The sequence below is a fragment of the Ambystoma mexicanum genome, chromosome 3p (genome assembly GCF_040938575.1).
Source record: "Ambystoma mexicanum isolate Mex_15411 chromosome 3p, UKY_AmexF1_1, whole genome shotgun sequence".
Taxonomy (NCBI): domain Eukaryota; kingdom Metazoa; phylum Chordata; class Amphibia; order Caudata; family Ambystomatidae; genus Ambystoma; species Ambystoma mexicanum.
The window spans coordinates 190,529,192-190,552,493 of record NC_090925.1 but is presented as its reverse complement, the minus strand read 5'-3'; the positions used below and the strand labels follow the sequence as shown (position 1 = coordinate 190,552,493).

The following is a 23,302-nucleotide window of genomic DNA, read 5'->3' as shown; positions in this document are numbered from 1 at the left end:
CGAAGGTGGTCCTGGGAGTGAGCCAATCTGGGGGCATTCAGGGCAAGGTGGGCCGCCTCCGAGTTCTGAAGAATCAGCGTTGGAGAAGAGCTTCTGGTTGGCCAAGATAGATGCCATTACAGTAATCAATTGATCCCATAATGGAGGCTGTGACCATTTTTGATCTAGAGTCAGTCGGGAGTAAAGGAAGAATCTTTTTCAGTCAAGTTTAGCAAAGCCAGTTTGACAGACTGTCAAGATTTTGGCTGCTCTGGAGCCAGAGAACATATTTTAATGTATAGGCTTTTGACAATGGAGGAAGGTTTGGGGCAGGGGCCAAGAGAAGAAGGCCAGAAGGATACATCAACAGAAGGTAACAATGGTTATAGGATCTAAAACAAAAGGATTTTTTTATGGGGAGTTGCACCCCCAGCCCCCCGTTCTCTTTTTTAAAAAAACTTTTTTGCATATTAAACTTAAAAATATATAAATAAAAAAAAGCATTCAACCCTTTTTTTTTTCCTGGTCCTTTTGGTTTCGAAAAAAGGGCATTCGATCCTTTTTTCTTCTTCGATCCTTTGGCTGAACACTGGTAAAACAACTATCATATCCCTCTCGCCCTCACTAGCCAAGCCACTTTTCCTTAGAGCCACAAGACCATAAAAATGTCAGCGGTGCACAATCCGCTGACGGCTAACCCCATCGCCCCAGCATGAGATCATGTGCATATTTTCTAATAAACAACCTTTTGAAGTGCAAGCATTATGTGAGCGCACCTTTAAGATGGCAGAACGTAGCAAGACAAAATGACAACCTTACTGTATCAGACACGCCTGCAATCATGGAACCCATGGCCATTCAGCCATTCCTACACCTTGCAACACAAGTAGCTGCACCACCATGCAGTGCTTATGACAGCTTCTTGAAGATGGCCAAAGCATTTATGGCCATACAGGGGGTACATGTGGCAGGCCCTGCTGAAAGATGGGTCACACCATACGTTGTTTTCAGGGTTATGTGCACCTTCCCGTTGCATCGCTTATTACCTTGTCTAGAGCCATTGATGATCTACTCACCAAGATTGGGAAATCAGTGTCCATTTGAATGGACTGTGGTAAGGACTCCACCCCCCCCCTTTCAGAGGGCATATCTTGGCCCACCATCCTCTGGTTCTTTCGGTTTGCTTCCACAATATCTCTTGCATCATTTCGTAAGCAGGGGAAGTTGTACCTTCAGGGGGTGCAGGAACCTGGGTGTCACTAGGGGTGCAGGAACCAGGGTGTCACTAGACGAGATACCTGTTCAGCAAAATGCACAAAGCTTATCACCTGTAATACACTTACGCCACAGTTTCCTTATCCAGGCACTTCACTTTTTAGTCATATTCCAGAGATGAGGATGACTCCGGGGATGATGGTTCTGAAGAAGAGCAGGAAGATTATGAAGGAGACATTCTACTCTTACTCAATGCTATTCTCCTGGATTGTTTTTTGTAAACAATTTCAAGACGTCTTGAAATTACAGATCTTCCTTTCGGTCTCTTCTTGGCCCTTTCTGGGGAAGAGAAACCGAGGCTCCAGATCTGCTTCCACTTCTGTTTTACCCATGACAGCCAACACCTACTGCTGGGAACGTGTAAAAAGTAGCTGTGTCCCCGGCATCAACATACTCATGCACGAGACCCCCCCCACAACGCCATGTTAAGCCCAAACAAACATGGCTGCTCGTCATGTATTCTATGATCAATGCATTGCCAGCCAATGCATAGACCCTACCGTTATAACGCCACATAAACCTTACAGATGCCCTAGGAAGGCCCTCAGGATCATAGCTGCAGACCCATGCGTGCCAACAACCTGCTGATCACGACTACAAGTGTGAAGTTAAGCCCTCTGGAGTACCCTCCAATTTTGTCCTGTACCAGAAGCCTCTCTCGAAGTGTATACCCACCCTGCTCACCGTATCTCCAGCTGAGGTGTGCCAGTAAGGACTTGACATGATACTACTTCAGAGCCCAGCGACGAGGGGAATCAGCATTACAGAAAATAGCCCAGCCACCTTCCCGTTTTCTAGCAAAAAGCAAAAGGATAAGGGAAGAAACCGGGGTGAGAACCCAAGTACAGTGGCCCACTTTGAGGCAGTAGCACTCTGCTGTGATGCCCAGCCCAGGGCTCCGATAGCAAAGTGTGAGATGGCAAGAGCCAGTCAGATTGCTCACCTGGAGAGTTGGTCCGATAGCACAGCGAGTAGAGCGCTCGCTTTGACATCTGTGCAGAGCCTGCTGGCGCAGGTTTGAATCCCGGCAATGCCAAACTCAACCTTTCATCCTTCCGAGATCGATAAATAAGCACCACACACCGTGGGTAATAAGCACCGCTCAGATACCCGAGAGTTCGTAGCACTATATAAATGCTAAATTACTACTTAAATTTAACGTGTCAGCAGCAAAGGTACAGTTTCAGAGGACAAAAGCCAGCCCAGACAAAATAAATATACCTCTTATGTCAGTGGTCTTCAAACTGTGGGGTGCCACGAGGTTCTTCAGAATGGGAGTAAGGTGACTAGTTTCAAAAGAAAATCTGGCACTGTTCTAATTTATGGGTGGGCCCCAACAGCCTTTTTTTTTAACTTATCAGGCAGGGGGTGGGTCAACAGAAAATGTTTGAATACCACTGCCTTATGAGGAAGCCAAAGGCTTAAAATGCTGGTGGACCACACCTCTAACAATCTGCATCGCTTTATGAAACGGAATACTCAATTGTGTTACGGTTAGGTCACAAGGCCTCATAGGACCGTTTCTGTTGATTTACTTACCCTCCCTCCCTTGGGCTTGTGGCGCCTGGTAACACTTTTGCTGTATAGGCCCCTTACAAATATTCAGTAACTGGTGGTGTTGTAATGTAAGTCTGTCTTGTTATGTATCACTGGCCTGGGGTGCATGCTGATGGAATGTTGATGTGTGCATGACAGACAGCTCAGGAGAGTGTTCTATGAATGTCAGGTGGGGGGCTGAGCTGGGAGTGAGAGGATGGCCGGTGGGTCTGCCCCTTGATGTCTACCTGATCCTGCAATGGACATACCTGCAAGTAACTGGGGTTCTACATATGGGAATATGTAGAATAAAGCGTCCTGGTTTAGCCTACGTGGCTCCACAGCCGGTCTATGTACTTGGTCAGATCCCTACCTCACATCATAACAGCATAGCTCTCAACTCACACGCTTTTGGCGGGTGTCACCCGCCTTGTAAAAGGCTGACTCACCCGCCAAGCCTCGAGCGCTCCCATTCATTTCAATGGGGATCTCACCCGCCAAAAATGAAATCGGGTGATTTCACCCGCCTTTGCAACACAAATGGTTGAGAGCTATGTAACAGGGGGAGCCTGAAACTGGTACTGCGAGGGGTGCTGTGAGGACGAGCGGGACTATGAGCAATGACAGTTACCAGTAAGAATCTGTTTTTTTTTTTTAAACCGTCCATCTATTACCAATACGTTACTCTACCTTGACGCTCTCCAAGCTAGCTCCTTCCAACACCACCAAAAGCCTCCGACGCGTAGCAAAAGTTCCCCCGGCGAGGCGGCGTTGCTTCCAGGGCTCAGTATTACGGTCTTCGCCATCATCCTCATCACGTTCCTGACGACGCCGCTTTCCTGCTTCAGCAAGACATGCCTTAGACCCGGGAGCCGCCATCTTAGTAAAGGCAAAATAAAGTAAGTGAGGAAGTTCAGAAATGTATTTCCGGCTCTGGACACGCCCTTTGACTGAGCCACTCCTGTGGCCATGTTGAAATTAGGTGAACGACGTCCTAAGGTAAGTGCTCCGAGAGGCGGCAGATGTCGCAGAATGGTAGTAGTCGGTACAGTTTACCCAATCGGAAACGGCCGCAGTACATTTTCAATACAAGTTTTTTTAAACCCGAAATGGCCGCAGTTAGTTTCGGTCTTGGCTAAGTTGTTCTTTTTCGTAATAAATGTCACGGATAAATGTTGAAGAGCAATCGCGTAATGGTTATTTACACAGACAGGCGTCTGTGCCTGCACGTTTTTTTTTACTCATTCTTTGCCGTTTTTACCCAAGCCCTGCTGTTGCCTACTGACGGCTTAGGGCTTACTTGAATACTAGTACCGACCACAGACTGAATTCTGGTCTCACAGTGAAAACTTTCCGGCACTTCCCGTGCGAGAAGGTTAGACTTCCGGTGTCCTTCCATCCTCATGTCAACCCATTCGGAGGGCAGTCGGCAGAAGGTAACATACCATGGGTTTAAGATATAGTTGAAGATTAATAAGAAAAAAGGTTGAGGGCTTGTATAGGTGGAGTGGTATACAGTGGGGGAATTAAGGAAAGGGGTTTGGTAAGGAGGGTCGACTGTGGAACTTGTGCGGACACTGTACTATCCGGGAACATGTAGAAGGGGCTATCGATGCCCCAAAGAAGTCATTAAAGAATACAGCTGAGCATGGTACACACAATATGTCCGCAGCACTTGTGAAGGAGCCTGATTTGTGTAACGCAAAATGCGCTGCATTTTACAGCAACATTCGCGTCTATACACTTTGCTGTGTTTTTTGCACATTAGATTTTGAGCGGACTTAATTTTTCCTCTCTGTCCCCGAATGCATTTGGTTCACCTTTTTCATTTCATGTGTCATATAGCTTTCCACGAACTAAATGCATTCTATGCAATATTTTTAAAACAAACTAGATATAAATTGCCAATCTCATAGCCACGCTATTACAAGAAGGGTGCTTCTACCGGACTGAATACGTTGCCAGAACACTTCAGTAGTAATGATGTTATGTTACTTGGCATTATATAGCGCCTTATGTATCATTGGTATGACCTCAAACGCGCTGGTAGGTTGAACGCCTTCGGGAACCGCAGTTCAAGTCAGTAGAGAGAGACAGTCATATGGTGCGTGTGCAGCTGGTGTGGTTATTGCATGATTGCTGCTTCTTAGCGGTTGGTGTAGCGCTAAGAAAATCAGTTGGATGTGTTCAGTTTGTAGGGTGGACACCCAGACTGAGTTCTGGCTGCGTTAGGCCTGAGGAGACGCCTAAGCTAGGTGGAATGTGGATGATGAAGTGTTCGTGGGGTCATGTGAGTATGAGAACAGCTAGGCCTAATGTGTCGTAGCATAGCTGTGTTCTAGTTAAATGATGGTGTATAGGAGAGAGTAAGCGTAGTAGTGTGATATGGTGGTTATGAGAAAAGCGCCTGCAACCAAGCACGAGAGCAGGACAGGGGCCATACGTAACGGCACATGGATATAAAGTGACATGATGGATAGGTTAAACATGTGATATATATAACATGGGGATACCGGTACATAGCATATATATATATATATAGCATAAATAGGAGACAGATATATCCAATCCATCTACTCCATTCACTCTATGCTTTCCATCTGCTGCATCCACTTTTTCCATCTGTTCCAACATTTCCATCTACTCCATCCACTCTAACCACTCCATCTGTTCCCTCCCTCCATGATGGCCTTGTCATGAAAGACATTTCTGGAACAGTTGATAGAAACTACTTGTAGACTGAGCGAGTGAATGCAGAGAACCTTCAATTGCCATTGCATCTTTACTTAGTCTGCATTACCTCCATGTCCTGGTATTTTACGTCATGAAGCCCTGCTTCCCCCAAAGTAATCCTTATGTCTTTCCCTCACTGGAGTTATATCACCTCCTCCTTTACACATAATCCCTGTTAAAATGTGTCTTGTCCTATAATATCTTCCAGCAGCGGGCTGGAGGTGGGCACAGGAGATTGCAGGCTCTTGGGCTCCCGCAGGCCCAATTGAGCGGTAGGACCCAGCAGTATTTGGGGGTCTCTCAGGTCTCCTGCGGGGAAAAGGGGACCCGATTGAGCTGTACAGGCAATATGCCCAGGGTGACGGTAAACATGTGTGGGCCCAGGGGTGAGGCCTCCATTTGCTAGGGGTGCCCAGTTGGCTGGCCAGTCACTGTGTTGTTGGCACAATCGCACTCTTGTAAGGAGGACACAGCGGCCTGCTGGTTACTTGGTTACCAGTTGCTGCGTCCTCCGGGCTGACTACAGAACGAGGCTGTGCAGAAGCGCAGTCTAGGGAGAGGCAGATATAGCATCTGCGTGGGATTTTTGCTCTTTGATTTCTGTAATCCAGATGGTGGAAAAGAAGGATAAGGGGAGGCATGATGTTGAGATCTTCCTCTGAATCCTCTAGTCCAGATAGGAGTGGCCAGAAGAAAGAAAGAATTGGGTAAAAAGATGTTGGAACTGAAGTACTCCTCATCTCAAAAGTAGATTATAGGTATTATGAAATGGGCCATTAAGGAGTTTGAAGGCAGAAGAAAGAGGAAGTGGTTCCGTTCTCCCTCCTCCTCCTCCTCTTCTTCCTCAAAGGGCTTGTCCTCCAAATCCTTAGCAGTTGCTGCAGGTTCAGAAGAAGGGCAAATATTTGGACAGAACGGAGGTTGAGGCATGTGTGGGACAGCATGGGTTTCTTTGTTCCTGTGGGACAAGAAATCAAATGCTGCCCTGAAGTAAGTTCTTATGTGGGCCCATCTGGCTCTCAGGAAAAACGTCTACGGATCCTACACAACTCAGACTGTCTTGGTGGGGATTTAAGAAGCTCGGAAAGGTGATGGAAGATGCTTTGGACTGCGCTCCAGTCTTGACAGATATGCAGAAGCAAGTTGAACTCCTGTCTGACCTAGCTTATGACAGCGTTAGAAGGTTATGGGTGCAGATATTTCAGCCAGGGGGCACATTCACATTGGAGACTTGAAGTCGGAAGGTTTGCAAAAAGTGATAACACTCAAGATCCCCTTGAGGGTAGCAAGTTGTTCGGTGACTCCTTGGAGGACAAAGTGCATACAGTGTTTTGCACTGATTGACTAGCCAGGGCAGTCCAGTGAGGGACAGTACAGACACACCTGCAGAAGGTCTGCAAAGCCCTAGAGGTTTGGAGATTCCTGGTATATTGGCTGAAGTCCCAGCTTCTCCCCTCACAAGATCTGATCTTCGTAGGGGCTCAGCTTTGCACCAGCCTTGGGGAAGGTGTTCCTCCCCTTAGAGAGAGCTCTACACCTCCAAGTTGCTTTGACCTACGTCCTACGAAAGGAGCGGGCTTCAGCACAGGAGCATCTAGTGGTACAGGATAGCATGGCACTATGTGTTTCTGCTTAATCTCAGACCTCTAGTTTGAATTTCCCCTGATTGCAAGAGTAGACTGTAAGATTAAGGAATGCAGGTCTCATGTGATCCTAGTAGTTTCCTGCTGGCCAAGGAGGAGTTTTTTTACCCATGCTCTTGGAACTCGAGGCTCAAGTGGTGTGGAAGATCCCGAAATGTCCATACCATGTACAAGCAAACCCTGGGGCGGGGAGGACACAGAATACAGTGGGCAGCCTGGAGGTTGAAATGCAAATCCTGGGGCAGGGAGGACACAGCATACAGTGGGCAGCCTGGAGGTTGAAATGCATATGTTATTGGCCTGAGGCTTGTCTCAGCAGGTGGCGGAGACCATTCTCCATTCTAAGCGCCCAGCCACTCTAAAGGCATATGACAAGCACTGGTTAAAAAGGAAGTGGTGTGCAGCGGCTGTGGTTGACACACTGGAGTGTGACATTGCCGCCATTCTCCAGTTCCTAAAGGGTGGGTTTCAGAAAGAACTGCCAGTTTCTACCCTCCACACTCAGTGGGCTGCTGTTTAAGGCCCTCATGTTGGCATCCGAGGGTAAACTGGAAGGAGGATTGGAGGGCAGGTTTCTGAAGAGTAGCTTTTGCAAGGCCTCTCTTAAGAAACCCCTCAACGCTCTCACCAGAAAAAATACAACCCACTAGGGAAAAAGGCCCAGCACACCTCTTTCAAGGAAAACAAAGTTTTATTTCCACAAAAATAGAAATGCACCAGCCAAGGACTGTGCTGCCATGGAATGTTCTACCAAAATCAGTAAGAACAGCACTTTATGAAGGCGCACAGCGTCATCCGTGACGAAAGTTACATAATGCTAATGTTAAAGGGCATTTGTACCGCACACAATCACCACCAGAGTGGTCCCCTGGCGGATCTGAAAAGGAAAGGGGGCAGGTGAGTTAGTAGGACTGAACGGGAAAAGTGAAAGAGAGCAATGATGTGCTGTTGGCAGCTTCGGTTTGCACCGTTAGCTGAGCTTAGGTGTGCTTTTCGGTTGGTAGCTGTCCTGTTCTGTTGTGCAAGGCTATGTATCATTTGTTTTGTGGTTGCAGTGTAGTGTTTGCTGTGGTTTCGAGGTATGTGTTAGGCAGAATTATATGCAGTACCCTTTGGGAACACTACACACAATTAAGACTACAAGTGACAGTACAATTACACCTTTGGTACAAGCCTGTACTACACAGTTATACTGGTAGTGGTAGCTGTATCGGAGCAGCCAGACTTATCTCAAGAGTAAGTGAGCAGTACAAATTGTGACACAAAGGACAGCAATTACTATGATTCAGGCAAACACTGACTCAAGGTTTCTAAGTATAAGAATATATATTTATTTACTCAACAGTTGTATAACATTTCACTATTCTAAGCAAGTTAAAAATCACAATCATAAATACACCAAACCACTTCCCTTAAATTCCAGACAAGTTAAGCTCACAAAATAAAGTGGGAGCAAAATGGCACTCCAGCAATTTAAAAGCGAGGGAAAGACACATTTATTAGAAATTAGGCAAAACCAACAGGTAAGTATACTACAGTGAGATCAGCTAGAAAAGGCTTAGGGCCAAAGTCAATGTGTCAAAAGTCTTTTGCTAAAGATCACACAGTTCAGGGTAGTTTGAGGTAAAGTTCATGGCACAGATTCCAGACGAGGTTGGTTGATAGAAAAGTTAGTTTGAAGAGAAGGACAGGCCCTTGGATTGGAGAAAGATTTCAAACACTTTCACCACGGTTGAACGAAACGGACAACCGGATTTGCACAGTACCTTAAAACGGAGAGGGAGCTGTAGCTGAGGCGGACGTTCCTGGTGGTTCCTGCAGGCTCACGGTTCCTGAAGGGACTGTCGGACTGACACGAAGTAGGAAGACTGGACGGTCCTGCACCACCCAGGGAAGAAACCAGCAGCAGAGCAAAACAACAAATAAAAGGTGCGCTCCTTAAAACCCAAGCAGGGTCCGACCTTCCTGGCTATCCGGCCCACTGTAGTAGCTCTGTACAGCGAATTCGACCAGAGGAGGGGCCCTGGCTTGTAGTTTGGGCGAACTGGTTGCTCCCACCAGCTCAAGGGAAGAAGTTTCCTGGAGGATCTTCTCTGTCGTTGGATTATGGCGATTCGGACCTGCAGCAGGGTTTCACCGGGCGGTTCATTCGTGGAAGGGGTCATCTTCTTCCAGTTTCTCGTTGGTTCTTTCATTTCAGTGGCGACTCTGCCTTTCCATTCCCAGAGACCTGCTTTTTATGCAGTTTTCCCCCATTCATACAGCCTGGCTGTCAATCATTTATGTATTTATTTATTTATATTTATATAGCGCGCAGACAGCCCAGGGGCATTGTGGCGCTGTTACTTGCAGGAACTTAGTTACAGGGGGTACAGGATTGGTAGCAGTCGTTGGCACATTATGATTGCTACAAACAGATTAGTCATTACAGCTCGTGCATCTTTGGTTATTACATTACAGACAGTTTATTGGCAAACATGGTGCTGCGAGAGACCTTCTGTGAAGAGGATGGTTTTCATAGCTTTCCGGAAGGCAATGAGGGAGGGCTCACCTCGGATTGTGGGAGGTAGGGCATTCCAGTGTGATGGTGCGAGATAAGGAAAGCTGCATCCTCCAGCTCTGGCTCTTTTTACTAGTGGCACACAGAGCATGTTGGTATATGGTGACCTGGTTGGCCTTGTGGAGGAGACGGGGTGGATTCTTTGTGAGAGGTAGACCGGGACGGTGAGGTGGATGCACTTGTGGGTCAGTGTCAGAGCTTTGAAGATGATTCTGTCCCTTATTGGTAGCCAGTAGGCTAGTTTTCTGGCCTCCGAGATGTGTTCTCTTTTCGTGATACCTTGGACAGCGCGGAGGGCATTGTTCTGTATGATTTGTAGCCTTTCCAGGTTTTTGTTGGAAGTTCCTAGGAAGAGTACATTGCAGTAATCTAGCCTGGAGCCGGTGATTGCTCTGGCTATGTTTGTGCAATTCTCTTTGGAGGTTGTAGGTCAACTGGTCGAATCTAAATGGTCGACACCAAAAGGTCGACAGGTCAAATGGTTGAATTTTTTTTGGGGGGGGACCTGGGGGGTCCTCCGAACCCCCTTTTTTTTTTTTGTTGCTAAAAACCCCTTTTTTTTTCCCTAAACGAAAACCTAAAAAAAATATATATAACTAAAAAAAAAATTTGATCATTTGTCCTGTCTACCAAATTGTGTCTACCATTTGTCTGTCGACCATTTGACTAGACACCCTCTTTGGAGAGGAAGGGTCTGACTGCGTTGATCAGTTTGGCGTGGTACGCAGCTGAGAAGGCTATTGCGTTGACTTGTCTGTCCATGGAGATGTTGGAATCCAAATAGACACCAAGAGTTTTGACTGAGTCGGAGACAGGTATTTTAATGGAGTCAATGGTGAAATGACTGAATTGGGAGTCTAGATTTTTTAGCGTGTCGCGGGAGCCTACCAGTAGGAGTTCGGTCTTGTCGGAGTTGAGGCATAGTCCATTGTCTGCCATCCAGGCTTGGATGGTGTTGTAGAGGTTGTTGAGGGTCAGTGAGTCAGTGTCATAGTTGCCAGTGAGGGTGAGGAGGATCTGGGTATCGTCAGCGTAGTTGGTGTAGGAGATGCCCATGGCGTCGAGGATGAGGAAGAGGGGTCGTGTGAAGATGTTGTAGAGAGTGGGGGAGAGGCAGGAGCCTTGGGGCACACCACAGAGGATGATGGTGGGTGAGGCTAAGTCAGAGAATACTTGCATGGTTCTGTCTTGTAGGAAGGATGTGATCCATGCTGTGGCCTCAGGGGAGAATTTAGCGCTGGCAGAGAGGTGGTGGCATAGGACGTCATGGTCTATGAGGTCGAAGGCCGCTGATAGGTCGAGAAGTAGGAGAAGTGCTGGTTTGCCCATGTCTCTGGCGTCGTCCATCTGTTTTTTCAAGTCAAGTAGCGCGGTTTCAGTCCCGTGTTTGGGGCGGAAGCCAGATTGTCGGAGACCTAAGAGTTTATTCTCTTCAATGAAATGCTGAACCTGCAGATAGGCTGCTTTGTCCAGTATTTTGAGGAGGAATGGGACAATGGTGATGGGTCTATAATTGTTAGGGGTGGTGGGATCAAGAGTTGTTTTTTTTTAATAGAGGGCGGACCCAGGCTTCCTTGAGGGAGGCGGGGACTTTCCCCGTGGCAAAGGAAGCATTGACAAAGGCTGTCGGGAAAGGAGCTAGTGCTTCAGTGCAGTCCTTGATGAGGGTAGCTGGGCATGCATCACCTTTACAGTTAAAGGGTGTGATATTCCTCATTATGTTGATGTCTTTTTTCTGTATGGGTTTGAAAGAGAAAGGTTGGGGGGGGTCGGAGGCTGGCAGGAGGACAGGGATGTGCGTGTTAGGCATGGCTTGTTTAGTGGCTAATATTTTCTTTTGGAGGAGGTTCAGTTTGGCTTGCATGGCAGTTTGTATTTCGTCGCACCAGTCTTTGTCTTTGGTGAAATTCTGGGGGGCGGGAGTGGGCGTCTCTAGCTCCCTGAAGATAGCAAAGATTTCTTTAGTGCTAGATTGGGCCTCCGAGATTCTGGATTCAAAGGATTTAGCCTTTGCTTGGGTGATTGCGATTTTGTATTTGGTAGAGGGGGCTTTGAAGATCATCTTATCTGTGTCCGAGTGGGATGTTTGCCATTGTGTGAGTGCAAACTTTTTCTCGTTGCGGAGTGTGAGAAGGTTTGGGGTGAACCAGGAGTTGGAGTGGGTGGTGGGTTTGGATTTGCGAGGTTTCAGTGGGGCAATGGAGTTGATGGCTCCTTTGATGGCACTATCATATGCTGTTGCAAGTATTTCTGGGTCTGTGGAGAAAGGAGGTCTGAAGGCTGGGCCTTGGAGGAAAGGCAGTAGCCTTTCCTTCGTGAGCTGACAGGAGCTTCTTGCGAGGCAGGGTGGCAAGGGTTGGGGTGCCGGGGTGCAGGGGCTGGTGGTCGGGATACTGAAGGTGATGATATGGTGGTCAGACCAAGGGGTGGGCGTGTTGCCAGTGATGGTGAGTGGACAGTTGTGCCGTGCAATCCAGTCGAGAGTTCGTCCCTGGATGTGGGTAGGGCTGAAGATGGAGTTTTTGTAGCATAGTGCCTTGAGGGCTTAGTCAAGGGATTTAGCTGCTGAGTCTTTGCAGTCAAGGAGGCCTAGGTTGATGTCCCCAAGGAGAACGGCTTTAGAGTTCTTTTTAAGGTTGTCTGAAAGGAAGTGGATGAGAGTGGCTTGAAAGTCGCCTATTGGGCCTGGAGGGCGATAGACAATGTGAACCGCAGTGGTATAGTGGGGAGAGAGGTTGATTTTGACTTGGAGGTAGTCACTGTTGTTGTGCAGGGATTTCTCTATCTTTCTAATGGAGAGAGAATCTCTGGCAATGATTGCTACACCTTAACCTTTAGAGAGGCGATCTTGTCTCGTGATGGAGTAGGCCGGAGGTAGTGCAAGGGAGAGTGCAGGACCGGAGGCTTCATGTAGCCAGGTTTCTGAGATCATGAGCAGATCAAGATCATGGGAGATTATGAGGTCATGGATGTCCAGAGCGTGAGCATTAACGGACCTGGCATTGATCATGGCGCATTTGAGATGGGGTTGTGTAACAGCTAGGGGGGGGGGAGCGAGGGAGAGGTGGTGGACACACATGGAATAGCAATTGGCACAGTAGCATTCAAAATGGTGGTAGAAGATTTGCCTAACGGGGGGCGTGGCTACGAGGGCCATGTAGGAGGACGTGATCTGGAGGAGCTCCCGAGATCCTGTAATGATCCGGGTGAAAAAGTGCGTAATGATGGGCCGACGACCGCTGAAAATGCACATGTCGGTGTGTGAATGATCGGGCCACGCGTGGTGAACTTCTGGATGGTGTAGGAAGAACAGCGGCAGAGATCTGTGCGGAAAAGATAAGGAGCGCCGGAGACGAAAGACGACACAAAATGGCCGACCAATGTCCGGAACAAAGGAAGGAGCAGGCTGCACGGTGACCGAGCGAAAGGGGCGTACTGAGTGCGCATTTGTCATTTGTGCAAAATACAGGTCCTCTGGGTCATGTCGAATAGAACGGTGAGGCCGAAGGCGAACAGCCCACCTTAGACGACTTCGCTAAGACGTCCCCGGGTCAAGACAATACCAAGAGCAGGGACAAGCTGCCTGCAAGCGGCATGACTACTTCGGGCGCTAACCAAGAAGTCCTAGCTGCGATTGCGGACCTAAGGGCGGCCTGGGAATCTAAACTCGAACTAGCCGTCACTGAACTGAAAACGGCACTGGACCTCAAGGTCGGAGAGGTGCAGGAGGACGTTAATCTACTCCGACAGGATGTCAGGGCCTTGGCGGAGCGCACGGAGCTCCTTGAGAAGGAAGTTAGCCCGAATACTGCGGATTGCGCCTCCCATAAGGCCGAATTGCATGCCCTGATACAAAGAGTGGGCAACTTGGAGAGCAGAGCGGAGGAGGCGGAAGGACGAGCCCGACGAAACAACATCCGCATTGTGGGCCTGCCGGAGGGATTGGAGGGCCACGATCCCACGGAATTCATTGAGTCCATGCTACTGCAAGAGATACCCGGAGGAGCCCTATCCCAAGGATTTGCAGTGGAAAGGGCACATAGAGCTCTAACAAGGAGGCCGCAGCCCGGGAACCCGCCTAGGCCATTGATAGCCAAAATTGTTAATTACCGAGATAGGGAGAGGATATTGGAACACTTTCGTAAGGGAGGAATGATTACACGAGGAGCGGCAAACATCACGGCCTACCCGGACTATACCCTGTCTGTGCAGCGTCGCCGCATGAACTTTGGGACGGTAAAGCGGAGATTGAGAGAGGCGGGCCACAAATATGTTACTGTATCCGGCAAAATTGAAAGTCATTCATAAACACAAAACTTTGTTTTTTGAGACCCCGGAGGATGCCATGGGATGGCTTGATGCGCAGGGATGTCCCCAGGAGTCAGAGGTTCGGACGGAGAAAGGGCACGGAAGAGATAAGTAATGCACGAGGAAGGTGCCACAAGATGGTGCGGCACGTGGGACTTGAATATAGTCGTTTGCGCAGCCTTCAGTAGAGAAGGTCAGACTATTGCACTAAATGTTATAAGCACTGTAGTTATTATTGAATTAACGGGAGCTTTACAGAGCGGTTCTCTTTACCCCACAACAATTTTAGTTTAGTGGCCATTAGGGCGACTTCATTCTACTGAGCTCTGTGCATTGTTTGGTGCTTGCAGAGCTAGATGTGGGGGTGCCTGAGTTCCGAGAATGGAGCTGGGCAGCAGTTGGGGTGTGTGATGTTGGGGAAGGGACGGGTGGGGGGAGGGGAGGGAAGTTGGGAATCTGCTGTGTACATAGTTATGGGGAGTTTGAGCTGTTACGAGAAGCTACAAGCAAAGATGGAGAGCTGTATCTGTATCACGTGGGCAAAGGGGATTCGCTACACGGAAGGCAAGAAGACACTTATGAGCCATGGGGGACCTTAAGATCGTAACATGGAATGTCAGGAGACTTAACAGTTACCTAAAGAGAAACAAAGTCATGATGTACTTAAAAAGACATAAGATTGATATTGCGTTGTTGCAGGAAATACATTTGACCCAGCAAAAATTGGAACTGGTGGGGAAGAAGTGGAGAGGTACTGTAGTAGGCTCTCCGTATTCTGCCTACGCTAGGGGAGTGCTGGACTGGGTGGCACCGCACGTTCCGCTCCAACTTACACAAGAGGTGGTGGACACGGAGGGGAGGTTGGTCATATTAAAGGCTTTGGTAGAGAATAGAGAGGTGTGCATTATAAATATGTATGCCCCCAACCAAAATACTGCAACGTATTTTAGAACCCTGTGTACTCCTCTGGGCGCGTGTATGGGAGGTGCGGTTATCTGGGGAGGGGATTTCAACTGCGTGCTCAACCCGAAGGCAGACAGATCTGATGGGAAGATTGATAGGCCCACCCCAGCGCTCAGGGTATTGCAGACATTACTAGACGACTTTGGGCTGGCAGATGTTTGGAGGCTGAAACACCCTAATGAAACACAGTACTCGCACTACTCGGCTCCGCAGCAACTGCACACGAGGCTGGATTACTTTTTTTCCATGCCAGATGTGGTGATAGAGACCACCCAAATAGACTATAGAGCGAGGGTCCTGTCGGACCACTCGCCTCTGGTGCTGAGCTGGCAGTACTGCCGCCCCAGGGCGCGGATACCGACATGGCGCCTCTGGGCGGAGGCGCTCCGAGACCCAGTCTTAAGATATCAGGGATGCGATCACACAGTACTTTGAGGTAAACACAGGCAGCGTAGATTCAGCGTGCACGCTCTGGGGAGCCTTTAAGGTGGTATTGCGGGGTGTTGCTATTGCTAAGTCAAAAGGCCTACAGGGTGGGGTCCTAACGGAACTAGAGGAAGCGGAAGAGAAACTGGAGCGCGAAAGCAACAGGGCGGGAGGGGATGGCGGTACTCGAGTTGCAGCAAAGGTGCGCAGAGCTTTGGGAAAGGCGCTGCAACCTTAACTACAAGAAGTATGTCGAGAGGCAACATGCAGGAGGGGATAAAACTGGCCGCTTGTTGGCGTGGTTATATAAGAGCGGAACCCCCAGGCCCCCGATTAGGACAATAACTAGAGAAGACGGGGAGGTGGTTGACACCCAGGAGGGAGTCAACGAGGCATTCTTGGACTATTATAGGACATTATATGAGGACAGAGGAGGGGACAATCGGGAGGAGATTAGAGAAACTCTAAAAGACATGGAATTACCTAAGATTAGTGATGAAGAAAGGGAGGAGCTGGACGCACCGATTACTCTAGAGGAATTGGAGGAGGTGGTGAAGCAGCTGCCCACCTGCAAGACCCCGGGCGCGGACGGATTCCCTGGCGAGTTTTACAAAACATATAAAGTGGAAGTACTCTTTCCCCCCCCACCCCCCCTATGCTAGAGATGCTCAATGAGTCTTTTGAGATGGGTCGGCTGCCGGAATCGCTCAGAGAAGTGTTAATTGTGCCGCTCCCTAAACCCAACAAGCCAGGGCATAGGTGCAGCTCCTATAGGCCGTTGTCAATGTTGAACCAGGATAGCAAGATATTGACGGCGGTCCTGGCCAATAGGCTGCGAAGGGTTATTAGCAAACTGATACACCCGGACCAGACAGGTTATGTCCCCCAACAGAAATATAGCCCACAACCATAGGCGAATCCACCGGGTGATTGAAGAGGGAAACAGGAGCGAGGGGGAAATGGCGGTGGTGTCCCTAGATGCAGTCAAAGCTTTTGATTCAGTGAGGTGGCCATGGTTGCTGGTGGCCCTGGAAGAATACGGGATGGGGCCGGGTTATGTTAGGTGGGCAAAATTACTATACAGTGAACCACTGGCCAGAGTGCGCACAGGATCGGTGATATCTGAGAGGTGGCAACTCAGTAGAGGCACCAGACAAGGGTGCCCCTGGTCCCCGATGTTATACATTCTAGCCCTGGAGCCCCTGGCAGTGTACCTCGGACAACAATATGACATGGTTGGTATTGAGGTAGGGGGAGAGAAACACCTAATATCCTTGTATGCTGACGATTTACTACTATATTTGAAGTATCTGGAAGAAAATCTTCAGTATATTCTAGAGGTTATGGAAAAGTATGCAGAACTGTCCAGCATAGCGGTGAACCCCCAAAAATCGAGCATGTTCCCATTGGGGAGCTACATAGGAGCCCTTCTGGAGCGGTTGCCAGTGTTGTCCGTACCTTGGGCGGCTGATTCCTTCCGCTACCTCGGAATAGATGTATATCATACGGTGGAGGGGGAACACTTGCATAATACCGAGGTGGCTGTGAAAAAAATCCGAACAAATATGAAGTTTTGTGAAAAGCTGCCGCTGGCGATGATGGGACGGGGGGCGATGCTCAAAATGGTGGTCCTGCCCAGGCTGTTACATTTCTTCAGTAATATACCATACTTGATACCCAAAACGTTTTTTGTCAAACTGAACAGCATGTGCAGGGACTTCCTATGGCATGGCACTCGCTATAGAGTGGCGCTATGGAAGCTACAGAACTTCCATGATAGAGGGGGCATTAAGCTGCTGAATTTTGAGGCCTATTATGTAGCTAGTCAGTTGCAATATGTAACCAAATGGCTCTCTGATGAAGTAACTCTTGAATCTAGGCTGTTTGGGCATGCCTCACCCCGTTTTACCTAAAGGAGATTATCTGGGTGCCTAGACTTGAAATGAAAGAACGCCCGGGTATGCTGTTGCTTGGGTGGAAGATGTGGCACAGAGTATGCCAACTGATGGAGAACCCGTACCTGTGTTCCCCACAGGTGCCGCTAGTCGCCTTAGCTGGGGGAGACAACCAACTCAGAATGTTGGACCTATTGGGAATCGGTTGGGCTGGTCACATTGGGAGATGTATGGCAAGAAGGGATTATTAAAGATTTCGAAGAACTGGGAGAAGAGACAGGTTTGCATAGAGGCCAATATGTCACGTATCTTAGGCTAGTGCAGACTATTCGTAAAACCTGGCCAGAGACTGTACTGGCGGAGGCGCCAGACGTCCTAATGGGAACAATATATGACATATCAGAAGGAGGGCACGAGATCTCTAGACTGTACGAGATGGTGATGACCCGGGTGGGGAAGGATTTGACTCATTTGAGGCTGGACTGGGAAGCGGAGGTGGGGGCACAGATGACCGATGGAATGTGGGAACGTGCTATGGGATACCACAAGAAGGTATCCAGAAACGCCAGATTGCAGCAGATACAGTTATACATAACGCATAGAGCCTATATGACCCCGAAGAGAATATCTAAGTTTGTAAACGCAGGAAGACGAGCATGCCCAAAATGCGATGAAGAAGATGCTGATATGACGCACATGTTCTGGTCTTGCCCAGTGATTGAAGCTTTTTGGGGGGAAGTGGCACGGAAACTAGCGGATAAAGGGGTCACGCACAACATAGATACGGCCTGGGCCTGCCTGTTGGGAGGGGTTCCCAGACCACGGAATACTAAACATCTTGGGAAACTTAGGGACCTGGCATATGTGCTTGCTAAAAGAAGGATTGCCATTGGCTGGAAGCAGTGCCACAAACCACGGGTTGCGGTATGGTGGCGGGACTTGCAAAAATGGGCGGAGGCTGAAACGGTGGTGTGGCAGGAGGCATGTAGCAAGTGTGGGGAAGAAGAAGTGGGTAACCTGATGGCTTGGAGAATGTTAATAACAGGACTGTTTGGCACAGTAATGGATTCTGCAGCTTCGGAAGGAAGCGATACCCAGCCACACGCAGCGGATACAGAACGAGAAACGCAAATAAGCTCTTGAGGGGGGAGGGATTTGGGGAGCAGTAACGTGCGTTAATTGATGTTCACGAGTCTGTTGTAAATAATGCTGCAAGTTTGGTTTTGTATTGTTTATTTGTTTTCAAAATAAAAAAATAAATAAAAAAAAAAGATTTGCCTAACAGATTTTGCATTGGGGGGGCACATTTTCAGTGGTGGTGGACACACATGGAGTAGCAATTGGCACAGTAGCATTCAAAATAGTGGTAGAAGAATTGCACATCACAGATTTTACACTGGGGGGGCTCCTTTTTAGTGGTGGTGGGCACATGTGAAGTAGCATTTGGCATAGTAGCATTCAAAATGGTGGTAGAAGAATTGCACATCACAGATTTTACACTGGGGGCTCATTTTTAGTGGTGGTGGGCACACATGGAGTAGCAATTGGCACAGTAGCATTCAAAATAGTGGTAGAAGAATTGCACATCACAGATTTTACAATGGGGGGGGCTCATTTTCAGTGGTGGTGGGCGGCTGTAGAGTCCTATTCAGTATGGAAGCAGTAGACTTGTAAGTGGGGTCAAAAACGTCATTGGCCACTATATTGGCAGTCCTTGTATTGGCTGTGGGTTTAGAGGTTGGGCGGAGGAGTCTGGCCATGTTGGGAAATAGAGCGGGTTGCACAGTACATGAGCATAGCCTGGTATTACAGGTGCTTGTGGGGATGGGCTGTGATATGACGGTGGCTTGCAGAGTACGGGCACGTAGTCTAAAGCGCCTTGCGGTAGGGCATAGATTAGTAGGTAGATCGCAGTGGTTGTGCTTCTTACCTTCCGGATGCAGCATAGGTTTGGGGCAGACGGTAGACGAGCAGCGAAGAGCTGCGAAGAGCTGCAAAGAGCACCGGAGGCCTTTCCTGGCGGCCTTCCACAGCAGGGTGGCTGGCCTTGCAAGGCCAGTCCCCTTAGCCAATCAGAAAAGAGTGCTACTTGGGTTACCAAGGGAACCCATGGCAGGAGTCCGAAGATCCCTCCCTCACATCCTGCCTACCTAGACTATCAGGCGCCTTAAGGAGGGCTTCTGTGCAGAAGCCCGCGAAAAGACAGCGAACAAAGGAGTCATCCCCGGTTTGGCACGCAGAGAGAAACACGAGAAAGACTTTAACAAAAAGAAATGGCGAATAAACCCAGCCGGCACCAAAATAAACTGTATTTGGTCAAGCGGGTTTATGTTCGATGGCTAATACAATAGCCTAAAACAATGCCACGTTTATATAGTATAATCGCCGTAGAAAGGTTAGGGTAGATACCACTGCCACCGGCCAAGTCTTAATTTTGAGGGAGCGAAATAAGGCTGAGGCACAGACAAAAAGGGATAAGAGTTAACCCTTTCCAATACTCCATGTAAGATGGGGTGTACTGGCTCTGTGGTTTAAAGTGACTATATAAAGTTAATGGCAACTTTACCTGTTTCTGGGGACAGCAGTCCGCCCCAGAAAATGGAGTCGGTGGGAAGTCTAAAAGACAACCCTGTCGCTGCACTGAAGGTGCTGTGTAACACACACAAAAAGTGGTGCACGTGGAGTAGGTGAGGCTCCAGTGCCCAAGATCACACAAAAGTGAAAACATACTCAGCAAAACACATGTAAGAGTGGGGAAAAAAGGCTCGCGCTCTTACTGGGTGAAAATAAAAATCCTAGAAATCCAGCAAAGCTGCTGAGGGACTCATTAGGTAAGAGAAATCAGCCATTTATGAGAATTCTCCCTAACAGTATAGTTGTGTTTGGTTAGAAATTGAGGGTGTATGCAGGGTGAAACTTTTAGTGGGTTGGTTAGTGGCATCTCTATCTGGATGTGATGCATGCAATTTTCAAACTCTTTCTAGGTGTGGAGTGAGCGTATCTTTACACTTCTATCTAAATGTGGCACAGGTTAACATTCACAGTTCTGTCTAGAAGATGGCAGTCTATATTCATAATCCTGTCTAGATGCGACACAAGCTAATAATCAAAATTCTGTCTAGATGTGATGCAAGCTAATATTCACAGTTCTATCTAAATGGGGCACGGGCTAACAATCCGTTTTTTCTGGAGTGGTTAGCACAGTTAGGGTACAGTTCATCTATGCGCGAGAGGTGGGTTAACAGTTGCCAAAGAGAATGGTAAATCATGCAGACCTCAAGCTAATGGGTGGTTGGGAGGATAAGGTACGAGAGAGGTGGGGCCGTTTAGTCAGATGCAGTGATTGCTGCACCCCCTGTCCCCACCACACCTACTTTTTCTGTTGCTGCTGGATGATGGCTGCCTGCTTCCCCTGCAGACACCATCTGGAGCTGCTTCTGCTGGAGCTGCCCTTTTCCTTGGGGCCCTTCGCTAAAGGGGGCTGCAGCGGGCAGTGGGGCTGCCCTAGAATGGTAGCTTATGGGTACACAAAGGACCAATCTGGGTGGGCTGGAAGGCGGGAGGAGGGGGGGATAGACCAGTAAATGACTCGGAGCACCAGGCAGGAATCGGGCCCATCAGCGCACATCCAAAATACCTGCACAGGCCAAAATGGCCACGCAGGTTACTCACCATGGAAAATGGCACCTTGAGGTGGCCGCAGCGTGTTAATGCTGATGGCGACGTGGATCCGCCTCCCACTGTCAGAGGCTGCGTGTATTTCCTTAGCCAAAATAGTGGTTGTCCCGAAAATGCTTTATATTTTTTATACAGGACCTGTGATCCCGCTGTCTGTTTTGGAACCGGGTTAGGAGTCTACTGGTAAGGTTGATGTGGGTGGGTAAACCGGCCAGGGTCTCCCTCGACACTCTGACCCTGTCGTATGAAGCGGGAGGGTTTGAATACCCTGACTTGTTCGCCTATTGTTCGGCGCCACGAATGCAATATGTGGTTTGCTGGTGGCACCATTCACCTTAATTCCTGCACATCAAATTTGAAAAGGCGACAGCATGGCCAGACGATATGAAAGGGTTGGTCTGGGAAGGAGGCGGAACAAGGTCAGGGGGGAAGTGCAACCAGTGAATGTCACCTGTTGGGCACTGTCAGGGGTCGAAGGACCGGAAGGTTTGACCCGGAATTCGCAATTTATGATGTGCATTGGATCAGAATCACACATGAGAAGGTCTTTAGGACACGTTGAGAAGTTCGAGATATACAAACTCCATGTACAATCCAAATGGCTGGTTGGTGCGGCCGTATACATATAGGCTACCTGGTCCGTAGCGGGGGCCAGGCAATTGGTCTCAGCGCAGTCTGTCCATCTTCTTCCACGTGGGCTCCCCCTTGCGCATCATCAGGCATAAAACTGTAACTAATTGGCAATTATGTGAAGATAAACAGTACTGGTTCTATCTCTGACTTGATGTGCACCTGGTACTGCAGACATGTGCTAAGAGGATACTTCAAGGCCATCGCTTCTAACAAACTACAGCTCGATTCCAGACACGTTGGTGCCCAACCAAAGCTCCCCATCCTCGTTTTAGCCATGTGTTTTTTTTTATTTTTTTACCCCTCCCGGCACCTCGCAACACAAATCACGTGACCTTTGTTGAAGGCATATGATCCCTGCTTTCTGATCTTTCCTGATCGATTGGGGGGGTCTAACTGTTTTATGGTTGGTAGTCTGGGCCTGACTGGTACCTTGGAATGCAGGGGTTCTTGAACAGGGGCTTTTGGGTGATATTACTTGGAGCTGGGACAGGAAAGGCACGAGGCTCATGCCCTCATTCTTGTGGGATCGCTTTTCACAGAAAGCTCTCAACCCCCTTGTGGCGTTGCAGGGCGCATTCCTTCTGGGATACAAAATGTTGGCAACATGACACAATGAAGGGTCTATGAATCTCCGCAGCTTTGGTCTTTCTCACTAGTGCCCAAGCTACAACCTATTCCCGTATGCATGCACTTATTTCTATGTGTGTGACTTGGGGCTGTGGCCCTGGTTGCAACACAAAGTTAGGCCTTGATTCCAATGTGGCTGCTACTATGTAAAATGGCGTTTGGTTCCCCATGTTTGCTGGACAAAATGAAACCTCCCCCAATCTTCCTGCACTGTGCTCCTTTCCATCACCCCCTTGTCCCCTCCATGAGTCCCTACTGCACACTTCCAGGCCTCTGCCTCACCTGAAGCGCTGGGGGGGCTTGAACGAAAGTCCCTCCTTCCCAACACCTCCCTCGCATAAGGGTGTACCTCGCTGCGATCTGCCTCTGGTGTTGTGATTTCTGCAGCGCCCCCCCTTTGAAAAGTTGACTCTTAAAATGGCCTCTCATCGTGATAACCTCAGCATGCTGCCTAGGGCAAAATAATACTTTTATGTAACCCCCTTTATTTGCCATTAGGCCAGACTCCTTGATCTTGAAATGTGATCCAATGTTCTCCCTAAGGTTTTGTCTAAGCCTCACAAAATGTGGTTCTCCCTGCTTTCGTCCAGAATCCCAAGAATGCAGAAGAGGAGGCTTGGCATATCATTGATGTCAGAAGAGCACTCTTGGAGTGCCTTAACCGAGCACAGGGCTGGCGCGAAGTCGGACAGTCTTTCAGTAACCTTTGGGACTACCAGGGCAGGCAGAAAAGCCTGGTTTGTTAAAATTAGCAGATGGATTTGGACAGTGATCCAGGTGGCTTATGATGTATCAGGTCTTCCCATACCTGCCCAGCTACCGGGTCGTTCCACCAGGGGTATGGCCGGGTTGTTCCACCAGGGCTATGGCTATCTTGTGGGCTGATGCTCGGGGGGGGGGTCTACATGCAGGAGATTTGCAGAGGGGCAACCTGGGCAGATCAAAATACGTTCATAATGCCTTACTGGCTGAATGTTGACAACCCCAGGGATGGATCCTTTGGGATTGGAGTGTTCACGGCTGGGATGGGATGATTGCGGTGTGTT

The 23,302-nt window shown here is 48.7% G+C and overlaps 2 protein-coding genes across 3 annotated transcripts in view; one reads left to right on the top strand and one right to left on the bottom strand.

Annotated features, from left to right (window-relative positions):
* The window catches only part of EMG1 (EMG1 N1-specific pseudouridine methyltransferase), a 37,016-nt gene extending 33,310 nt beyond the window's left edge, over positions 1-3,706 (bottom strand). Inside the window, exon 1 of the mRNA XM_069650598.1 lies at positions 3,481-3,706. Within this exon, the coding sequence (XP_069506699.1) occupies positions 3,481-3,669 (189 nt within the window). The 5' untranslated portion in view covers positions 3,670-3,706. The remainder of the gene's footprint in view (positions 1-3,480) is intronic.
* Positions 3,707-3,768: 62 nt separating this feature from the next.
* PHB2 (prohibitin 2) overlaps positions 3,769-23,302 on the top strand; it is a 41,802-nt gene continuing 22,268 nt past the window's right edge. Inside the window, exon 1 of one of the 2 annotated variants that reach the window (XM_069650597.1) lies at positions 3,769-3,789. The gene's annotated coding sequence lies outside the window, so the exon portion shown is untranslated. Of the gene's footprint in view, positions 3,790-4,116; positions 4,227-23,302 lie in introns of those variants that run through there. The other variant, XM_069650596.1, reaches the window with a different exon arrangement.